The 20,281-nt window shown below is 43.0% G+C and overlaps 1 protein-coding gene across 7 annotated transcripts in view; it reads right to left on the bottom strand.

Annotated features, from left to right (window-relative positions):
- Positions 1-5,375: 5,375 nt before the first annotated feature.
- Positions 5,376-20,281, bottom strand: part of GABPB2 (GA binding protein transcription factor subunit beta 2) — a 23,438-nt gene continuing 8,532 nt past the window's right edge. For 4 of the 7 annotated variants that reach the window (XM_019625269.1, XM_019625274.1, XM_019625275.1 and 1 more), the window contains 5 exons: positions 18,541-18,679; positions 13,871-13,987; positions 11,705-11,890; positions 8,106-8,236; positions 5,376-7,955 (listed from right to left, as the gene is read on the bottom strand). In XM_019625269.1, coding sequence (XP_019480814.1) covers positions 7,656-7,955; positions 8,106-8,236; positions 11,705-11,890; positions 13,871-13,987; positions 18,541-18,679 — 873 coding nt within the window. In that variant the 3' untranslated portion in view covers positions 5,376-7,655. The remainder of the gene's footprint in view (positions 7,956-8,105; positions 8,237-11,704; positions 11,891-13,870; positions 13,988-18,540; positions 18,680-20,281) is intronic. The other 3 variants (XM_019625272.1, XM_019625273.1, XM_019625276.1) reach the window with 1 other exon arrangement.

Genomic DNA, 20,281 nt, shown 5'->3' with positions numbered 1-20,281 from the left:
AAGGGGAACAGATAGGTTGCTGTCCTTTTGTTCTTCAGTCTAGTTGTGGAGGACATCGCTTCACTGGCCCATGTTGGTATTATCATTGTGCTCTTCCCGGGTGAGGCAGTTGCTCACCGGCCACTGGACAGCAGCTCACGAAAGCTCACACCAGCTGCCGGCCAGCTCCGCTGCAGCCTACTCCTTCGCCGGCGACTCACGGCAGCCCAGCTCCAGGTCGGGCTGTTGTTCACCATCTTAGCTGTAGAGAGGGCAGCGTCACTGGCCTTCATGTGGGATCTGAACCGGGGCCCTGCTGCTCACAGCTGGCGTCCCAAGTCAACTCTTAACCAACGCGCCACTCCCTCACTTTTAACTCTCCCATATTCCTGGTGGGTTCTCTCTCTAGGGTTTTACGAGACTCTTAGTTCTTTGCTTCTCAAGGCTGATGTCTGTCCTCTTTCTCTCTCAGCAGAGACTGTATATACATTGAAGAGGGACTTGCCAGACCAGACGCACCTTATAATTAATATGTACACAGTACTTGATTTACCAAAAAGCAATTTCCTAATGCAGCCTAGTACATGATAGGTGTTCAATTTCCTAAATATTAACTGTGAGAGCTTGCAATGGAGATTCTAATTGTTGAACGCAGATGTTTATACATCCTTGACTTTGGTATTACCCTCCTTTATTTAAGAAGGCATCCATCCTTATTGCCAATGGAGCAGCTTTTGGGAACACTATACACACACTAGGTGGGGAGCCCATCTTGCCAGCCAGATGGGTGTGTTCAACCCTGGCTACTAGTGGGGTTGGTGCCACAGACAGGTTGCTACTTGTACTTAAAAAGCGTGTGCTGAATGGCAGAGATAGCAACAAGCCTTATTAAGAATAGCCGAGGGGCCAGCAGAGCAAATCCACCGTTTCCAAGCCTCCCTGGGCCTGATTATTTTCTCCCTGTATCTTGGTGTTGCCTTTACTCCCATACAAGGCACAGAATCATTTTCTTCCGCTGCTATTCTCTCGGTTGTTTGCTTTCAAGGGAGGGAGGGAGTGTGGGCTGAGGAAAGGAAGACATAAATTTAAGAAGCTCTCCATTCCAAAACTCCATTCTCACTTCATTTCTTACCTCAACTTGCTCTGCCTGTTGAGACTACCAACTGAGAAGCAGCTAGATAAGGAAAAGGCCACATGAATGGGTTAGAAGAGACCCCAGCAGGGGAGAGAAGGACGAACCCCCCCACCATGGCCTCGGCCATTCTGCCCTCGCTCGTTAGCTCAGTTGGACAGGGAAAGCTTGCTAGTCTTGCAGCACCTAAGGTTGTAATGGAGTTCACAAATTCCTATCGCCTAGTGACGTCATTGTAGTTCGTGGTAATGTCATGGTGCAACACATTCCTCACATGCTGTGGTGTCGCTGGTGTAAATGGACCTACTGCACTGCCAGTTGTATAAAGGTACAGCACATACAATATGTACAGTCCACAGTACTCGAAAATGATAATAAACGACTATGGTACTGGTTTACGTATTTACTCTACTATACTCATTTCATCGTTATTTTAGAGTGCACGCTTGCCACTTCAAAGAGTTTGCTGTAGACAGTATGCCATGCACGCTGGCAGCCGCCTCGTGTTCACTGCGTCTCTTGATTGCATTGTTTTCTCTTGAGCCTGATTTCATCTCCTGTTGCTTCATAAACTCAGTGGAGCCTCAGTGTAGAGTTTATTGCCTACAGTAGTTACACTGTGTCCTAGGCCGTCACAGTCACTCCCCTCGCTCACTCAGTGACTCCCCCAGAGGAACGGCCAGTCCTGCCAGCTCCATTCACTGTAACGAGTGCCAGGAAGGTACACCTATACCGCTGCACCAGTTTTTATACCGCATTTTCACGGTACCTTTCCTATGCTTAGAGATGCCTAGATACACCAATACCATTGCCTGCAGTATTCAGGACGGTGACATGCTGTGCAGGCTCGTAGCCCAGGAGCAGGAGGCTGTCCCACACAGCCTAGGTGTGCAGAAGGCGACACCATCTAGGTGGGTGTGCGTGCAGGCTGTGATGTTCGCACGATGACCAGATGGCCTAACCGTGCATTTCTCAGAATGTATCTCCATTGTTAAGCAGACATGAGGTTTATCTGTGATCAGGGAGTAGATACAATTCCTGTCCAGGAGATGAAAAAATGTCAACGATACCCTAAAATGGTTAAGACTTTGATATTTTATTAAGAAACATCTTTATTTTAAATGATAGTACAAAAATTGCATATATAATATAGATCTGTATAGATGTATATACACAAATGCGCACACGCACACACACACACACACACACACACACACACAAACTTGCTCATCAGAATCAAACTCTATTTTATTAAAATCCTAAATAAAAAAGAGAAGTGTATTTAAGTTTTCCTAAAACATACTGTACATAAAGCTGTCGGACAACCTGAAAAACAGGACGTTCGGAGAAGCATCCAGGCACCCCACCCACACTCTTTCACTCCCCATCCTCCCCCTCCCCCACCCCCCACCCCAACACAAATGGTCTTGGCAGAAGGACAGTATGCAGGCCAAGCCAGCGAAGAGAGATGCTATCATTACTGTGGATGGAGAAAGACGTCTGAAACCAGCTAGGAAACACAGGATACAGGGTGTGACCTACATTAGTTCTCAGAAACAAACCAGTTCAGAACAAACGAAAGATGTAGTAGGGATAGAGGGGAGAGGACCGAGGAAGGACAAGGCCTGCAGATTAGAAATGACCTACTAATTAAGTTGTGGTTCCTGGTAAAGACTCAATGAGATAAGACAATGGGGTCACAGAAGCAGAAGTATTTCTGAGGGGAAAGGGGACGAGAGAGATAGGGAATCACAATTTCCTGCCATTAACAAGCCAAATTGCTACTGTAGAGTCTAGGAATGTCATCCCAGCCCCTAATCCTAGAGAGGCTGGGGGGAGGGGGGGTGGGCAGTACCAGAGACTCAAAGCTACTTAATTCGAATTCATATCGTTCTTGCTCAATATATTGGCGTAGGAAATAGAGTACTAACTCAGAAGGCAAAAACATTCATCACAGAAAATGGCGCTAGATAGGAGCCTGGAGCCGCATGTAGGTGGTCTTGTCATGTTTTTTTTTTTTTTTAATTTTTTATTTTATTTTATTGGGGAACAGTGTGTTTCTCCAGGACCCATCAGCTCCAAGTCAAGTAGTTGTTTCAATCTAGTTGTGGAGGGCGCAGCTCACTGGCCCATATGGGAATCGAACCGGCAACATTGGTGTTATCAGCCTGTGCTCTAACCATCTGAGCTAACCGGCTACCTCTGTATTCCCTTCTTAAGCTCCTTTTTGGCCATACAGAGATGTCTGCACAAAGAGTAGAGAACAGGAGGCCATTCTCCAATAAACTGAAACAAAACCTGATTCCCACTCAATATTAAACTTTTGGGAAGTTCACTCCTTGCCTCAAATCCTCTAGCGCTAAGAGACTGTACAAGCTGCAGTCAAAACAGCTGCCACAGGGGCGTGGAAAGGAGGCTAGGTCTGTGGAAGGGCCGCCCCATCTCTACCCGACACTGCCTGAGCCTTTCAGCTTCCATGGTGTCATCACGCCATATGCTCCACAAACCTCTGCAAATCCAGGGACCGGGTCTCCCTGGGGCCTCATTCCTCCGCTCTCTCATTACTGCCTGTCAGAGCACACCTCTCAGAGAAGGGCCACAGCAACGCTTCTTCTTCCTCAGCCTTTTAGTGAATCCAGAGACACCCTCTCTCGTGCGTTTAATGAAATAAAAATATTTCCAGGTGATACCAGATACTTTGGAGTTGAACCTCAAATAAACAAAGAGAAAAGTAAGAAAACCCGTATGTATTTACAAATATACGCCCAGCAAAGGGTGATTAAAATTTCCCTGGTCACACGATATGTAATTTCAACTGGACAGTCCTCTGGTGAACTCATTTCTTTTACATCAGTACAAAGAAAGAAATTTTGTATGCCATATATTTCTGACATTACTAAGCAGACACACCAATTGTAATAAGGCAAGGCTAAGGCTGAAGAAGGGGGAAAGGCAAAGCCAAAAGAAACTAACTGCACACAAGGGCTGGCCAAGTGGCTCAGTTGGTTAAGAGCTCACCCAAGAGTGCAAGCTCTGAGCAACAGGGTCACCGGTTCGATTCCCACATGGGCCCGAGCTGAGCTGCCAACAAGTGGCAGGATGGCTCAGCTAGAAAAAAAAAAAGAAACTGCACACAGATCTGACAGAGAAAAACAACATCTTTTAAGGCACTGAGTTCAAAGCACAGACAACCTAAAACCAAGTTCTCCCATATTTCACTTAAGAGACCCCAACTCTGGCATGACAATGATGAAATCTCACAGAGGTAGTGATAGGAAGAGACTGTACACTTACACTTACACGTAATTTCCCTGAAGCCAGGAACCAGCCCAGAAATATTAAGATTTATTCCTTTCTCTTTTGGGGGGGAAGGCTTAAGACCAAAATGTAAAGGCAGAGCCTAAAAGTCCTATATATATATAATACTGACATTATTAAAGCAGCTTTATTTTAAAGGCGGCGGTCAGCCTGGGCCCCAGGTTTCTCCTGGACCACTTGTCTGTTCTTTGGCTCTCTGTAATCTAATCTTGCTGATTACCCAGTTAGAATCCCCCAGCCCAGAAGATCGAGCAACATTTTCCCAACGTCCATGGTTGACCCAGAAAGAAATGCAAAATCGTAAAATGGTATTGCCATTAACGCATTCCATATTTCACTTCTAACTACTTCAAGGGATCCTGATTTACTAATCTCTCCACGGCAACACAGCTGGGGACCGAACCCTGTGTCCCTCCTCTGAGATGCTACAAGGTCTGTTTCAAGTCAATAAAAACAAGTACCTTTTTGCTACCCACCCCTTTCTAGACAGTTCCCTTCTCTCTCTCCCTACCCTGACCTCTCCTTTTAATTCCCAATCTCAGAGACTCATCATCAAAAATGACTTGGGGGCCGGCCGAGTGGCGTGATGGTTAAGAACTGGCTCGGGATGCCAGAGGGCCCCAGTTCGGATCCCACATATGAGCGCCAGTGACACTGCCCTCCACAGCTAAGATGCTGAACAACAGCTCAACCTGGAGCTGGACTTCCATGAGTCGCCAGAGATGGCATAGGCTGCAGCCCCTGTGGCAGTGGGTTGCCATGGGCTACCGTATGTAGCCAGCAGCTGCAGTAAGCGGCTGTCCAGAAGCCGGCGACTGATCTGCCTCGCCCGGGGAAGAGTGCAATGATGGTGCCAACTTGGGCCAGTGAAGCAACGTCCTCCACAACTAGACTGAAGAACAAAATGACAGCAACTGTCTGTTCCCCTTCCCCCAATTCCCCAGCACTGTTCCTGTCCCCCCAATTCCCCAATAAAAAAAATCTTTAAAAAAAAATGACTTGGGCTGGATTAGAGGTTTTTCTAGGTGGGAATGACAGCCTCCTACAGAAAGAGAGTAAGAACTGACAAACAGCTCCCCCAAACAGTACGACTCGATGTTCCAAAGGGAGAGTTAGATGGAAACACCCGCTCTCAATCAGAAGCTCCCCTAGACAGTGAGGTGGTTGGGCCTGGATATCTCCTTCTGCAGTGTTGACCTCCACCCCCTTAACAGGAAAAGAAAAAAAAAGGAATTAAAGTCAACACATATACCGAGAACATAAACAAAGCACACCTAAAATGACACTTGGTCCGTCTATGGTTAAGCTGAGGCTCTGAAGTGGCACACAATAGCAGCTTCTTGTTAGCACCTAGTACACAAAAGGACTCCGAACAAAAAGCAACACAAACAGAAACAGGCCGATTTGACAGCAGATGCTCTCCTAGGTCATGCTCACCCTCACCGAAGCTCCCCTACTGCATTGCTCCGTCATCCCAACAGCCCAGAGCAATCTCTGGTCGGCTGGGAGGCGCTCGGTGCAAGTTCATGGAGAAAACCTAGGCTATGGAGGCCCGCGGTCAAGGTTCATTTCCAAGCTGATATTTTTGCCTCCAAGCCTCGAACAGCCAATTCTGTTTGTTAAATTTGGCTTGGAGAGTTAGTGTCTCAATCTATTCTGAGTCCCAAATGATTTTTCACGTCTGGAAAACTGCGGCAAATTACTTCAGAAGCAAGGTAAATAGAACAATGTTAACTGTCAAGTTTTATTCTGAATTAAAAATGTATGTTTTCCCCATGATCGCTAATTAAGAAAAACGTATTCTAAACAGTCATTCAAATGTTTCCTGGCACAGCTACTCTGGTTTCTTCTCATTTACAACAAAGCGAGGAAGCACGGCAAGAAGGAAGGAGGGCCCAATGCACAGGCCATAACCTCCCCACGACCCCTCTCTCCATCCCTATTTCCCTTTCTTTTGAGAAAAAACGGCAAGCTGGCACACAAAGAAAACTGCAGCAATGAAACACTTTCCCAAAGTGTCTAGGCAAAGGGAGCAGGCATAGTGGGGAGAAGGGAGGAAGGCAGGCGAAGTATCTGGCCAGAATCTTTGGTCCCGTACTTTATGGCTGCCTTTACCGAGCACCTGGTAGGAAGGCACAGACGCCGTCTGTACACAAGGCCCCCTTAAAGAAACAGAGCAATCTCCCATCCCCGAATCAAATGGCACCGAGGCTATACAACACCCTCGGCACGCGTCCCTCTCGCCCCCCTTCTTTTATTGCATGTAAGAGGATTCCATGTAAGATCCCCAGAAAGGCACACTTAGAAATCTCAACAGGTTTTATAAAATTAAAGAGTTGATATTAAAGCTTGATACTACATAAAATAAATGTTTGGAAGCCAGTTGTTCTACCAACAGACTCCCATCCTGATAGCGCCTTGATAAAATCCAGCTGGAGCAAAGCATGTATCTTGACACCAGCTTGTTTCACAACGCGACCGGCCTTTCTGGCCGCTTCCCAGCATTGTGAAACAGCCGGAGGACTGGGGTTTATATACACTTCTCCCACATAAACAAGTTTCCTTTCCCTTCCAGTTTTTAAAAATTATACTTCGGTTTCTGCAACTGCCATCTGAGCTACGGACACAACGGCCGCAAATGCGGTCAGGCAACCACACATTTCTTCCCAGTGAGATTAACTCAGGACTGGGGGAGCGCCTGCTCCCTTAGAAGTGGAATATGTTCCTTTTTCTCCCCGCCGCCCATTTGCTCCTAACCCCCCTCCCAATTACTTTCTTCTCTAACAGACACACATCACACATCTAAGGCAAATCTTCAGGTCACTTGGAGGTACAACTATGAAAGGCTCTGGGTATGTCCGTATTAGGAATGTTATCTCAAAAAATTTTTTGATAGAAAATAAAATCTTTTGATAGAAAGTCAGTTATTTAAAAAACCATCAACCTACACAACATGCAGCATTCTTTTGACATCTACGCGTAAAGCAATGACATCAACTGAGAACCCTGGTCCTTCCTCTTTGGGCCTCTCGGCAGAAGCGCTCCCTAAATCCGGCTTTGATTGATCCTGTTGCACAGAGAGCCTTCCTGAGCCCAAGCACTGTACCCTGCTATGGTTTTCTCCTTAAGGACATTCTTAATTTTTACACAGTGTTGGTCCTCTGGATTTTCTTCTAAAAAAAAAGAGGAAATTGGTGGACACAGTACAAACTGTGGCCCTTGTGTGTTACGACTGAACAGTTTCCATGGAAACTCCAGTATGCGGCCCACTGGTTCCCCCTGCCCCAGTCGCTCCCCTCTCTCTCTCTTCCAGGTCCCCCTTGGTGACAACCACAGCGTCCACCTCGGCCACCTCTTCAACCATGGCGAAGTCAACGCCATTGGGCTGCTGCCGGGCCATGGCCTCCAGCTTGAGGCGGTACTGCTCGGCCTCCCGCTCTTTCTTCAGCAGCTGGTGCCGGTACTCCTGGGCTCTTCGATTGGCCTCCTGGAGCTGCTGCTGGAGGAGCTCTCTCTCAGTGCCATCCTGCAAAAGTACACCGTGTGACCACCAGCGAAGACTTCCTGATCACAGATTATCCAGAGCAGACAGAAAGATAAAGAAGGGTTCAGGCTTTAGCAGTTACGGCTTTTGGCGCTTTCCCTTCTCTTCTCTCCTCACCGCTAAGAACATTACCTTGCTTTCCTCCACACTGTCTGTCATCTCTTCTATCCTGGGTTTCTTAGTCAATGGCACCTTCTCTGCTGCTTCCTCTTCTTCTTCAATGACAGTCTCCTCTGCAACCTGACCAGCAGGTACAGTTAGAACTACAAGCCAAAGGACAGCAATGGGAGGGGATGAATACGTTGTAAAACAGAGAGGTGTTGCTTGTTTCAAATGAGAAACTAAACTGCAATATCTTCTGATATGTTTCACATCCCTTTGGGTTTTAGAATTAATAGGAAAAGCATGGCCCTGCAGAGAGAAACAGAAAGGACTGGAGAGGCACTAAGAAGGCCCTGGAGGGAAGGGGAAAGGTTCAGGGTCGGAAGCCATGCAGCTAAGACCCGGGTGTGAGGCTTCCATAAAGATGTCCGATTCTGGGTCAGAATCTATGACCAATTAGCTTACAATTCTGGGGGAATAATTTATCTGAAGAAAGCCTGATGTTTGTATATAAGATTTTTGAGAAACCCCTCATGAAAGCAGTTTACCATTAACTATATCTAATTTAATTATCTCTTCTCATAGATGAAAAACGGATCACCACACATAAGCATACAACACACACGGTGTACAACACACCTAGTGGAATGGCTAGTAATTTAAAAAATAGTGATAACACCAAATACTGGTGAGGCTGTGGAGAAACTGGTTTATTTATCAATTGCTGGTGGGAATGGAAAATGGTACAGTCACTCTAGAAAACAGTTTGGAAGTTTCTTACAAAACTAAACATGCACCCACCACACAACCCAGCAATTCTTTTGGGCATTTATTCCAGAGAACTGAAAATTGATGTCCCACAAAACCTGTACATGACTGGTCACAACGGCCTCATTCATTGATAGCCCAAAACTGGAAACAACTTAAATGTCCTTCAGTGGATGAAGGGTTAAGCAAACTGGTCCATCCACACCATGGAATACTACTCAGCAGTAAAAAGGAATCAACTATTGAGGCAAACAACAACTTGGATGGATCTTAAGGGAATTATGCTGAGAGAAGAAAGCCAATCTGATTCCACTTACATAACATTATTAAAATGACAAAAGTATAGAGATAGGGCACAGATGAGTGAGTCAGTGGTTGCCAGGGGTTAGGAATGGGGTGGGAAGGGAGGTGGCTGTGGCTATGAGTAGCACGAGGGGTCCTTGTGATGGAGTTGTTCTGTATCTCAGCTGTGGTGGTGGTCACACAAATCGACACGTGTTAAATTGCATAGAACTGAGCACATACACAAACATACAAATGAATGCATGTAAACTGGAAAAATCTCAGTAAGGTTGGTGGGTTGTATCAATGTTCATTTCCTGCCTGTGATACTGTACTCTAGCTATGCAAAATGTTACCACTGGGGGAAGCTATGTAGGTGATGAGTACATGATATTTCTCTGTATTGTTTCTTCCAACTGTATATGAATCTATAATTATCTCAAAATAAAATGTTAAAAATTATATTTAGGTTTTAAGATGTATTATGATTTTTGTTTAAAACAGAAGATGTACCTAATTATTTGGTATGGTTGATTAAAAAATTGGCTTGTATTCCTTGAGTCATCAATTGATGGCAGTGGAAAAAGGAGCTTAGATATATGCTAAGTGAAAATGGAAGTTTAGTCTGGGATTATAAATTTCCTGCAGATAATTCACAAAATCTCGGCTTTCCTTCTTTGGGCCTGGTTAAACACATTTTTAAAAAGTAGTGTAGTTCATCCAAGTAAAAACTCAAATTTTATTTTTTTCCATCAAGACAACTCTGTTCTCGTTTACTTAACTCTGTTATAAGCAGAGTCTCTCACCTACCCAATGAGCCCCCCAAAACTTTAAATGATAATCATGTTCACAAAACATCAATGGCATATTTCCAAATAAACCCAATAAGGATTTATGATACCAAAGCTTGGATTATAAAGGTTTAATTCCTACTCTTTCTTCCCATACTGCCAAGATCCATCAATTCAAATAATTTGAAAATTATAAACTCCCCATAATTATTTAGACCAAGTCAAAATTTTGGTAACACAAAGACAATTATACCAACCCTCCTCTCTTCAACCTCCAGCATTTTTAAGGAATGAAATTGTAATGAATAGTTTCTTCTTTTCAAAAAAACTTACTTATGTATTTTTTGAATAAGTAATACATCCGCATCATTCAAAAATTAAAAGCCATACAAGTGAAAAGCCTCCCATCCATCCCCAGCTACCCGGGTGCCCTCCTAGCAAGCAACCAATGCTAACAATGTTATTCTTGAACATTCTTCCAGAGATGTCTAAGTCTAGGAAAACATAAGCAAATGTACACGTATTTCCCCCTTTAAAAAGTAGCCTGCACCTTGCTCTTGTCACTCAACAATATATTTTGTGTTGCCTTACGGCTACGTCCATGACTCCCCCTCCCCGCCCCCCACTAACCCCTGACCTAATGAGGTCCTGAGGAAGTGTCTCGGAATGCTGAGACCCTGAGACCCGATGGAATGCTATTGGTAAAGCTTCCTCTAGGGGGTGTCTCAGAATGCTGAGACCCGATGGAATGATATCGGTCATCTCCCTTATTTGGATGAACGTGGTACAGTAACGCCGTCCTGGGGGTTGTGCGAAGATGTATGGATGTATGCAGGCACAGCACATGTTGGAACACAATGGGAGCTGGTTAATGGAAAACAGCCTTAAGGCACGACATACGGATCTTTGAGTAATCCAGTTTCACTTCCTTGAAATTTTCTCAATAAAAGCCATGCGTGAGCCCGATTTAGGAGCTCAGTCCATGAGGCTGATGCCCCCTGGCCCCACTTTAGCCTTATCTCTGTCTCTTGTGCTCTTTAACTCTGCGTCGCCCCTCTCGTTTCCCACTGCCCTTGCCACGCAGCACGTGACAATTTGGGAGATTAGACCATACTGGTACATAAGGAACTTCCTCATTGCTTTTAATAGCGGCAGAGTATTTCATTGTATGGGTGCACCATACTTTATTTATCCAGTTGCCTACTGACATCTACTTGGGTTCCTTTAATCTTTGATGATTATAAATAATGCTGGAATGAATAACTTAGTACACATGTCATTCCTGTGTGTGTGAATATGAATTCACAGAAAAAGAACTTTTTAGCCAAAAGGTCTGTGCATCTTTAATGGTGATAGATATTGCCAATGTACTCCTTAGAGGGTGCATCAATTCACACTCTCAACGGCGATTTATAAGAGCACCTGCTTCTCCACACCTTGACAACCGGTGTTACAATGGTACCTCCGTGCAGTATTTATTTGCATCTCTTGCAATGAATGAAGCAGGCCGAACATATTTTCATATTTTTAAGAACCATCAGGGTTTTCTTTTCTGTGAACTATTGGTTCACATTATTTGCTCTTTCTTCCGGATTATTGGTTTTTAGTCCCAAATTTTATATATGTTATGAAAATTAGCCTTTTCCAACCTGATTTGTTTCTTTTTCTGAGCTCCTTTGCCCCATCTGGCTCCTGGCATTCTCCCATTCCCTTACTGCCTCATTATTAGAGGAGAGCCGAGTGTCTAAACTATCTTTTAATAAACAGTTGTCCAATGGGACGACTCACCTTGCTGTCCGTCTTGCATGGTTACGATAAATGGCTGGCCAATGCCTCCAGTAGGTATAGCAGTTTGGATGTTACCCAGAGGGACGCCATCAGTCACTATGGTGATGACCCTCTGGCCTCCACTCCCCACCACTTGCTGGATTGATGAGTCAACTGAATTTCCCTCTATGATCTCCTCTGAATTAGCTAGAGATGACAAAAGTAAATTCAAAATTTCAGCGTTTTAAAAAATTGGAATAGAGCAATTTTAGCCTCCTGGAAATTGATAGTATCAGGATAGGAAAACTTGGAAAAAAAAAAGTTAGATTCAACGGCACACAAATGCAAGCTCTCGTGAACAATTCTAAGTCAGAGAAAAAAGAAAACAAGGAATGATTTAAAACAGTATTTTCTGGGCCGGCCGAGTGGCACGTTGGTTAAGAGCTGGCTTGGGACGCCAGGCCCCGGTTCGGATCCCACATATGAGGGCCAGTGAAACTGCCCTCTACAAAACAAAACAAAAACAAAAACAAACAAATAAACAAAAACAAACAAAAAAACTGTATTTTCTAAAACGTCTTGATATAGTAATACCTTTCACTAAAGATGAGTTCTACGTACAAATACATTTTCAAAATCCTGGTTAAAATGTGTTTAAACTTTTTTGTTTATTTGTTTTGTAGGAAGGCTCAGAGACCCCCAACAGTCACTCTCCAAGTGACTCTCCAAGGCTGAGTTTCCCCAACATATTTGATCTTAAAACTTTTTTTTCAGGAAGCATCTTGAAAGTGTAAATAAATCTATGGAGCTTAGCAAAAGAACTATAAATTAGATTTATTTCTATAAGGAAATAAGAGACATTTAATGCTGAATCAACAAAATAACATGTCAAGTAGTCAAAGCACTGAGGAAGTTTGATAGACAAAAATAGTAGGTGGCTTCTCCCATTTGACAGATTAACAATAGTCATAGCAACTAACACTGACTACTTACTCTGAGCCAGCTTTCTTTCTAAGAGATTCACGTGTATTATGTTGAATCAAGATTTTTGGTTTGGTTAGTCAATATCCCCAACAACTATTAGAGGAAACAGTTCCTGCCACTACGGAATTCCTCTGTCTAAAGAGTCACAAGTACAACTTCACAATAAGTGGGGTATGGACTATCGGTATGAGACACATTCATGTAGTTCAACAGAAATAGAGCATTCACACCTCTTAGAAACAGAACGGTTAAATGTTATAGCTGAAAGGACTGTGATAGATAATCGAATCCAACCATCATGCCAGAAATGTGGAAACTGAAACCTGAAGAAGTGATTTATGCAAGATCAAAGAGCAAATCAAAACAACAACAAGCACGGGTTTAATATACGGGCTGTTCCCTCTGCCATGCTGCTCACTTGTACGCGTCTGAGTAGAGGTATTTATGATGGCTGCCAGTCGGAAAAACATGACTGGAGGAATGTTCTCACTCCCCAAATGTCAATGGCAGAAAGAAATCAGAACCTGCTTTCCTTTACGATGGAACAGACTGCCAGAGGGTTCCAGAAAGGTTCCTAGATGGCTATTTAGCCCTGCCTCCAATTATGTGCCCCTACATAAATGAAGCCCTCAGCCTTTTCCCCCTAGACTATCATCTCTGGCTAAGTGGCTTAAAACCTTTTTGTTTTACGTATCAGAAGGGCACTCACTATACAGCGGATATCTGATCAATTCCATTGGAAATTCCCAAACAACATCTCCGGTGAAAATAAAGCATGCCAACCTGAAGTACACAGGATATGACAGTGAGAGGGTGTATTTTGATGTTTTAATACACGATATCTAGGCTGCTACTTTGAATCATTCTATGATAGCATCAGTCAAAACATAACAGACTATTTCCAAAAATATCTGCTAATTAATATAAGACTAAATATTTCAATCTGAAGCAGCTGAAATCAGGGCAAACAAACCTGAAACTGCAAAAACACAAAGGAACAACTAAGTCATCTCTGACCTTATGCAGCTGTCTGATTATATCAAGCCAGTGATTTTTCTTTCTGATGCTCAGTGACTCTACATCACTTTTTCCTAGCCGTCTCCAATGAACCACAATTCCTTAACTTCATGCAAATCCAATCTGCTGGAGATTTAAAAACAAAAGGAGACATGGCGAATTGCTCAGCAGATATCCCTTACCTACCTGTGGCTCTGTGTAAGCTGGAGAGGGGGGCTGATGCCTCAGCAAGAGCTGCAAGGGTGGCCAGCACTGAGGTGGTGGAATGTGACAAGTGCACTGCTGAGGAGGCATGGGGGTCACCTATTTTGGTAAAAAAGGCAAGTGAGGTCCAGTGGAGAGAATAAATTGAGATGAACTAAAAATGGCTCATTAAATCAAAACCTCGGCTTTTCACTCTAATGTCCTCGATCGATCTTGCACTCTAATTCAAACGGATATAAACCAGTAATCATGGCGTTAAAACTCTTTTGAGATTTAAAAAGTTTTCCCTTTAAAGTGGATTCGAGTAATAATGCTTGGTGTAGAGCCACTGCCTGCCCACGTGCTCCTCCTCTGGGCCCGGCCAGGGCCAGTGCTGAGCATGCACAGCTAACAGACAAGCATGCAGCCCACGCCCTGGGGGGGCTGTGCAGGGCTCTCCAGGCAGCAGGCAGTCAGCATACAGAGCATGCCTCCCCCAGCTAAGCAGAGGTGACAGAATAGGTCCTTCCTGGGCTTTACTCAATCTACTACGTCTATTCATCAGCTACTAGGAGAGAAGAATAGGACTGATAGTGCGAGGGCAGTTAAAACCCAAAAGGTTGACATATTGTATGTCAAAGGGTAAGTACAATGGATTAATGCTAAAACAAAACAATAATCATCTACTTTACTTAGGTCATGATGTGCTTTTTGAAAAAACTTTGTTCATTCCCTTTTTCTCGTGCATGGGCATGCTAGTCTTACAGTTAAGTCCCAAGAGGGAAATGCGTTAGATCTGGCAGCAGGCATCATGCCTCACTTTGTGAACCAAAAGTATTACTCAACAGTTGTGCATAAATCTAACTTTCATAAAATGAATTGCATTGCCCCATTTCAGAGAAATGTATTATGCCAGTGGTAGATTTATGGCCTCTCCACTCCAGATCCACCCTTCTTTGCCCTGCCTTGTGATACTGCAGCTGGACTCCCTACGCATTTCTTGTCAGCTGGCAGGAGCTTAAGGTTTGTCCTATGGGAGTAGGGGCTGCTGCCTATGTTGGCCATTCCTCTATTCTTGAGGGTTCTCCATACCGCTTAGTAGTTAATCCACCCTTACTAATGATTCTTTATAAATTAGACATACAAGTTTAGAAATTATGTATCTGTATATAAAATAAAATTATAGGCCAGTCAGGGCCTTTTGCACTTCCTTTGCTCGGCCCGCTCCAAACTGTTTGGAGTGTACTTTCTCTTCTAATACTGGCCCTTGAGCCATTCTCTACTGTTCGGGCCCGCTTCTGTTTCTTTGAAATGTATTTTTTCTTGTAATAAACTCTTTTTCTGCAACTTAAAAAAAAAAAAGAACTAATAAAATAATAGAAATCACCATGTAGTTTTGTCCCTTGACTGAACTCTTCCTGGTACACTTATCTTCTTTTTAAATGTACTCTTAATTTTTAAGTTTTACCACTATCTACACTTAAAGATTCTCAGCAGCCTTTCTTCTGTGGAAAAGTCAGTTATCTCTCAACTACTTAAGGAAACTCCTATTTAACACTCCTTATAATAAATATTCTCAGAGAGCAAAGGATCGTTTTCTGATATGCTTAATCTAGGTAACCTAACTTATTTATAAATTTAAATTTCAGAAGATTTTCCTTTAAAAGGTAGATTACCTATGTACCAGTACTCCTCACAGCAGCAAGCTATCTTAATTAAAGCTTTTGGATGAGGACTGTGGGAGTGAGGACGAAGGTGGAGATAGTGACGCTACCCAATTTTATTTGAATTCTCTCATAAAACACTCTGGGAACCAGATGGTCTGAGTGGAACACAGTGTTTCACCTCCAGGAAGGAGCCTATGTCTGTCTAATGACTTCATGCAGAGCAAGATCCAACTGTAGCCCACTCCCTAATTTTCCTGCCTAGTTCGTGCTTTTCTCATTACTCCGTCCATCATACCAAATGCTGACATAAGAACTCACAAATGAAAAAACTATTATATATCCTCATGGAGGTCAGACTATATGTGAAAATAAGGCACTAGCAATCGAAAAACAAAGCTGTTATTTTACCTCAGTGTACACACACACACACACACACACACACACACACACATACACACACACACACAGACGGCTGTTAGAAAGTTCAGGTAGGCTATCAGCTAAAGGAGGACAGCTGAGTAGAACGGCTCCATGAGAAAAGCATTATATACTTTTTAGCATATGATGATTCCCACCAAAGGGCGTTCTCCCTTTGATTCAAACACAGTGACTCACCCACCTTCCCCTCAATAGCAAACGAAGAACATTTGGGAAAAATCAGGTTTGGCATTCTGACAAACATAGTTGAAACTGAAAAGAGACAATGCAAATTACCTCTTTAGACTTATCCCAGTGAGTTCTAGGAAAAAAAATTACTTTATTGTTCAATAATGTTAATTGTTTGCTTCTCAATATAAAACACAACCAATAAAGTAAAATGGGCATGGATACTGTTGTTTTTGGAAGGGAGATGGCATTATCAGTGACGACTCTTGTTACCTATTCAAACGTGGCTTATATAAATCAACTCTCAGACTAGGATGTAGGGGAGCATGCTACGGTGGGCTAGACAATCTCGGTGAGTTAGTGAAAACCAGATCCAGAAAAACTAAGTACCCTGCCCAAGGTCATGCAGCTAGTAAATATCAGAGCCCAGGTTAGAGCCCAATTCCTTAGACTCCAAGCCTGTCCTCTTATGAACCAATACAAAACTATTTATATTTGACTTTGGAGTGCCTCTTATGATTCTACAGAAACAGGAAATTCATCTTCATAACTTTGTTTTATCCTGATTAATGTTTAAATTAGCCTGTCTTCCCAAATCACTGCGGTTTGATGATAGCCCTGATGATGACTCATATATTTAGTCACAAATGGAAAACTGAAAGCAAACTCTGTAACCTGGATTTTGGAATCAAAAATATCCATCAACACGATAATCCTAGGATACTTCCAGTTTATTCTGAAAACTGCTACTGGATGATGAGAAACCAGAAGCCCACCCACCACAATTTTGGAAAAGGAAATCCTTTAACCCGGTTGAATGACACGACCTGAATTTGTCTTACAGCTTTTATCTTTTCTTTTATCTGCACTGATTAAGCACCAGGTAGGCCAACCCCCTGATGGAGCGAGCTAGGTAGAACTGCTTCATGGTTAAGATGACATGGGAGTGATCGGCTCTATTATGCGGTGGCTTAGCAATTTCAATTTGTAGTCGTAAACATATAGAAGACAGAAAGAAGAGGTTTGCCAAAAGCAACATAACAAACATGAGATAGGCCCATGGGAGCCACGGCTAGGAATCTCTATCCTGAATGTCTTCAACTTCGCTTACCATTTCAGATCAGGGTCTGGAGAATTTTAGTCGTGAGACCAACTCTTATGAGCACGTAACATTATTAGCTTCTAAGTACTTTGGGACCATAAAAGCACTTGTTCTAATCTGTGTGGCCTGAACAATAACAAACCCAAAAGGCTGTGAATGCTGTCATTACACATGTATATATACATTTAAGCTAAATGTTTTGAATCATCCAGCTGAAAGCAAAGCACAGAGATTTTAAATGTTGCTGGCCTATAAAATGAAGGTCCCTACTGCCCCCTTGTGGACATGACAGAGTCCACCTTTATTGAGAAGTTAATTTTCCCTGAACACTAGCTGTTATTGAAGCCGGGCTACAAAACGGATACAAAATCTCAAAGTCTCACAACAACCTATCAAAGTAGATATTATTATATCTCAATTTTATAGATAAGTAAAGAAGGCTAAGAGAAGTAGTTTTCCCACAGTCAAGCATTTAGTCAATTCATAAATCAGTGTCTGAACGTAGCTCTGAATGCACCATTCTATGCAGACTGTATATACGCTCTTTCTATTTCACCACACTGCCCCTCAATAATAACACCTCATTCAACATCTTCCTTTGATGTTCTATAAACTTAACGAGGAATACAGTTGCTTATTTTTCAATAAAAGAAACAGAAAAAGAAACCAAGAGTCAGCTGGAAACTTATTTAAACGAGGACGCAAGTTCTTTTGTTGTACAACAAATATTTGTAAAGAGATACTAAAAATAACTTGAGTTTTCTCCTTTTTAGATAGACCTTTTTGTTAAAAACATACAGGTGTCAACAGAGCAACCCCGAGTGCTTTTCTCTGCTATTCTGTTGTTATGTATATTCTCTATGACAAATCGAGGCTTTTCTTCAAATAATCATAAGTCCTTCTTTAATAACAGCATTCCAACAACCACTTATGTTTCTTCTGCTTTATTTGTTGCTGCTTTGGACTAGGAATACTTAACTATTTTCCTTAGCAGCACCATATTGAAGCAGACCTATTATTTTCATTTTGGGGTCAGGCATAATCCTGCGACAGAATAACCTGTAGAATATTTTACTTTTAGCACTGTAAGCACTCAGGTATAACCTCTCTATGTATGATACTCCTTTCGCTCAGGAAGGATAAGTGCATTAGCTTTAAAATCTATTATACATCTTCTATTTGGGGAATGTTTTAATAAAGAAGCAGGTATCAGACAGGACATCTATTGATCTCATAGGAAAACCTGGGATTCTGTTCATTTTAGGTCTAAAACAAATGCCACATTATCAGAGTATTACCTGAGGTTGTCTTGGTGTTGGCTGAAGAAACAAGGCTGGCGAGGCTGACAACTTCCCCTGACGTGAAGATGAATGGGGTAGCCATGGTCACGGGGTTGGCTCTGTCGGGATTGGCGTTCACCTGGTTCTGCATTGCTTCCTACAACACAAGGTGGATATTTCAAGGTCAAAACCCTTATTAGCCTTAGTCACACAGTGATGGAAGGGCCACCCCTCCCCCATGCTCTGTCAAGCAGAACTAGCTCTAGCACATAATGTCCCAGGGAGCTCAGCGTCCTCATTAAGGCCACTGTGGTTTTTATTCCGCCCCCCCCAGACCAGGGCAACAGAGATGTTGGGTCGCTTTCCCAAGCTTATTTCTACTTTAGGGAAAAAAAAAAGTGTATTATTGCAAAAACTTCTATACAATTCACTTAACCTCTCTGGATCTTTTTTATATATTTTTGAAAAATAAGGCGGGAGGGAGGGGTGGCCTAAAAAGTAATTTCCAGCACTAACAGTCAATGACCAATTATCTACAAGTCAATGTGCTGGTAGGGGATCCCTGCAGACAATCTACAGAGAAGCATATTCTCCGGAGTTTTTCCCAACAACTTGTTCCATTCTGCCATTGAAGAATCCCTGAGAGAACATGTAACAAGCAAAATAAATGAGTGTCAGATTTTAAAGTCTGGTTTCATAGGCTGCGTTTCTGCTTCCAGGGAGGAATGTTTGTGCAATTTCAGTGTAAAGAGACCTATCTTTATTTTTCTGTTTTTTTTTACTTTCAAAAGCAGTTTTCTACAGACACGATCACTATTCAAAAAGCCCCAATTATGAAAGGGCTCTAAACAAGGAATTGAAAGTTGATGAGGATAATCAGTCTAGAACAGCGGTTCTCAACCTGTGGGTCGCGACCCCTTTAGGGGTTGAATGACCCTTTCACAGGGGTCGCCTAAGACCATTGGAAAACAAAAAGGTATTTACATTACGATTCATAACAGTAGCAAAATGACAGTTATAGAGTAGCAACGAAAATAATTTTATGGTTGGGGGTCACCCCAACATGAGGAACTGTATTAAGGGGTCACGGCATTAGGAAGGTTGAGAACCGCTGGTCTAGAGGGACCCATCTGTAAGAAACAACAAACAAACAAACACACCATTGAAAATGCAGCAGAAATGGCTATTTTTTACAGATAATTATCCCCTTGATGAAGAGCTTCAGGTTAAAACAGATGATCCATTCTCTGGTTGCTGTTCAATTCCTTCATAAATCTGCCCCTTCTTCTGTCCTCCACTCTCACTTCCTTCACGCCCATCCTCACTGGCTCCCGCCTGGCCTAACGAAAGTCACAATGTGGCTCTTTAGCGTTAAATCTCCTCTCTCCGTCTGTATATCACACTCCAAATAATCATCTAACTTTTAAAAACATCTAATCACATCAATCCTCTATTTAAAGGCTTCGACTGGGTCCTCACGCCTCACAAGACAGTCCGCTCTCCTTTGTGCCATGAGACACCCAGCCTAACTCAGGCCTTGGCTGCTCCCAAACTCTGCTTCCCTTCCCAGCCTCCACTCACAGAACTACTTCCTCTTTCCTGAACATTCCATGTCCTTTCACACCTCTGTCTTCCATTTGCTTTCTCGTGCCTAGAATATCATTTTCCCACTTCTCTGCTTACTTCTTCAAAACGTGGTTCAGATGCCACGCCCCAGTTAACCCTTGCCTTCCCCGTCCCTAAAACACCCTCTTCTGCA

Source organism: Hipposideros armiger, unplaced genomic scaffold (assembly GCF_001890085.2).
Source record: "Hipposideros armiger isolate ML-2016 unplaced genomic scaffold, ASM189008v1 scaffold_621, whole genome shotgun sequence".
Classification (NCBI taxonomy): Eukaryota; Metazoa; Chordata; class Mammalia; order Chiroptera; family Hipposideridae; genus Hipposideros; species Hipposideros armiger.
Note: the sequence above shows the minus strand (reverse complement) of the source record. Positions and strands in the feature narration are given on the sequence as shown.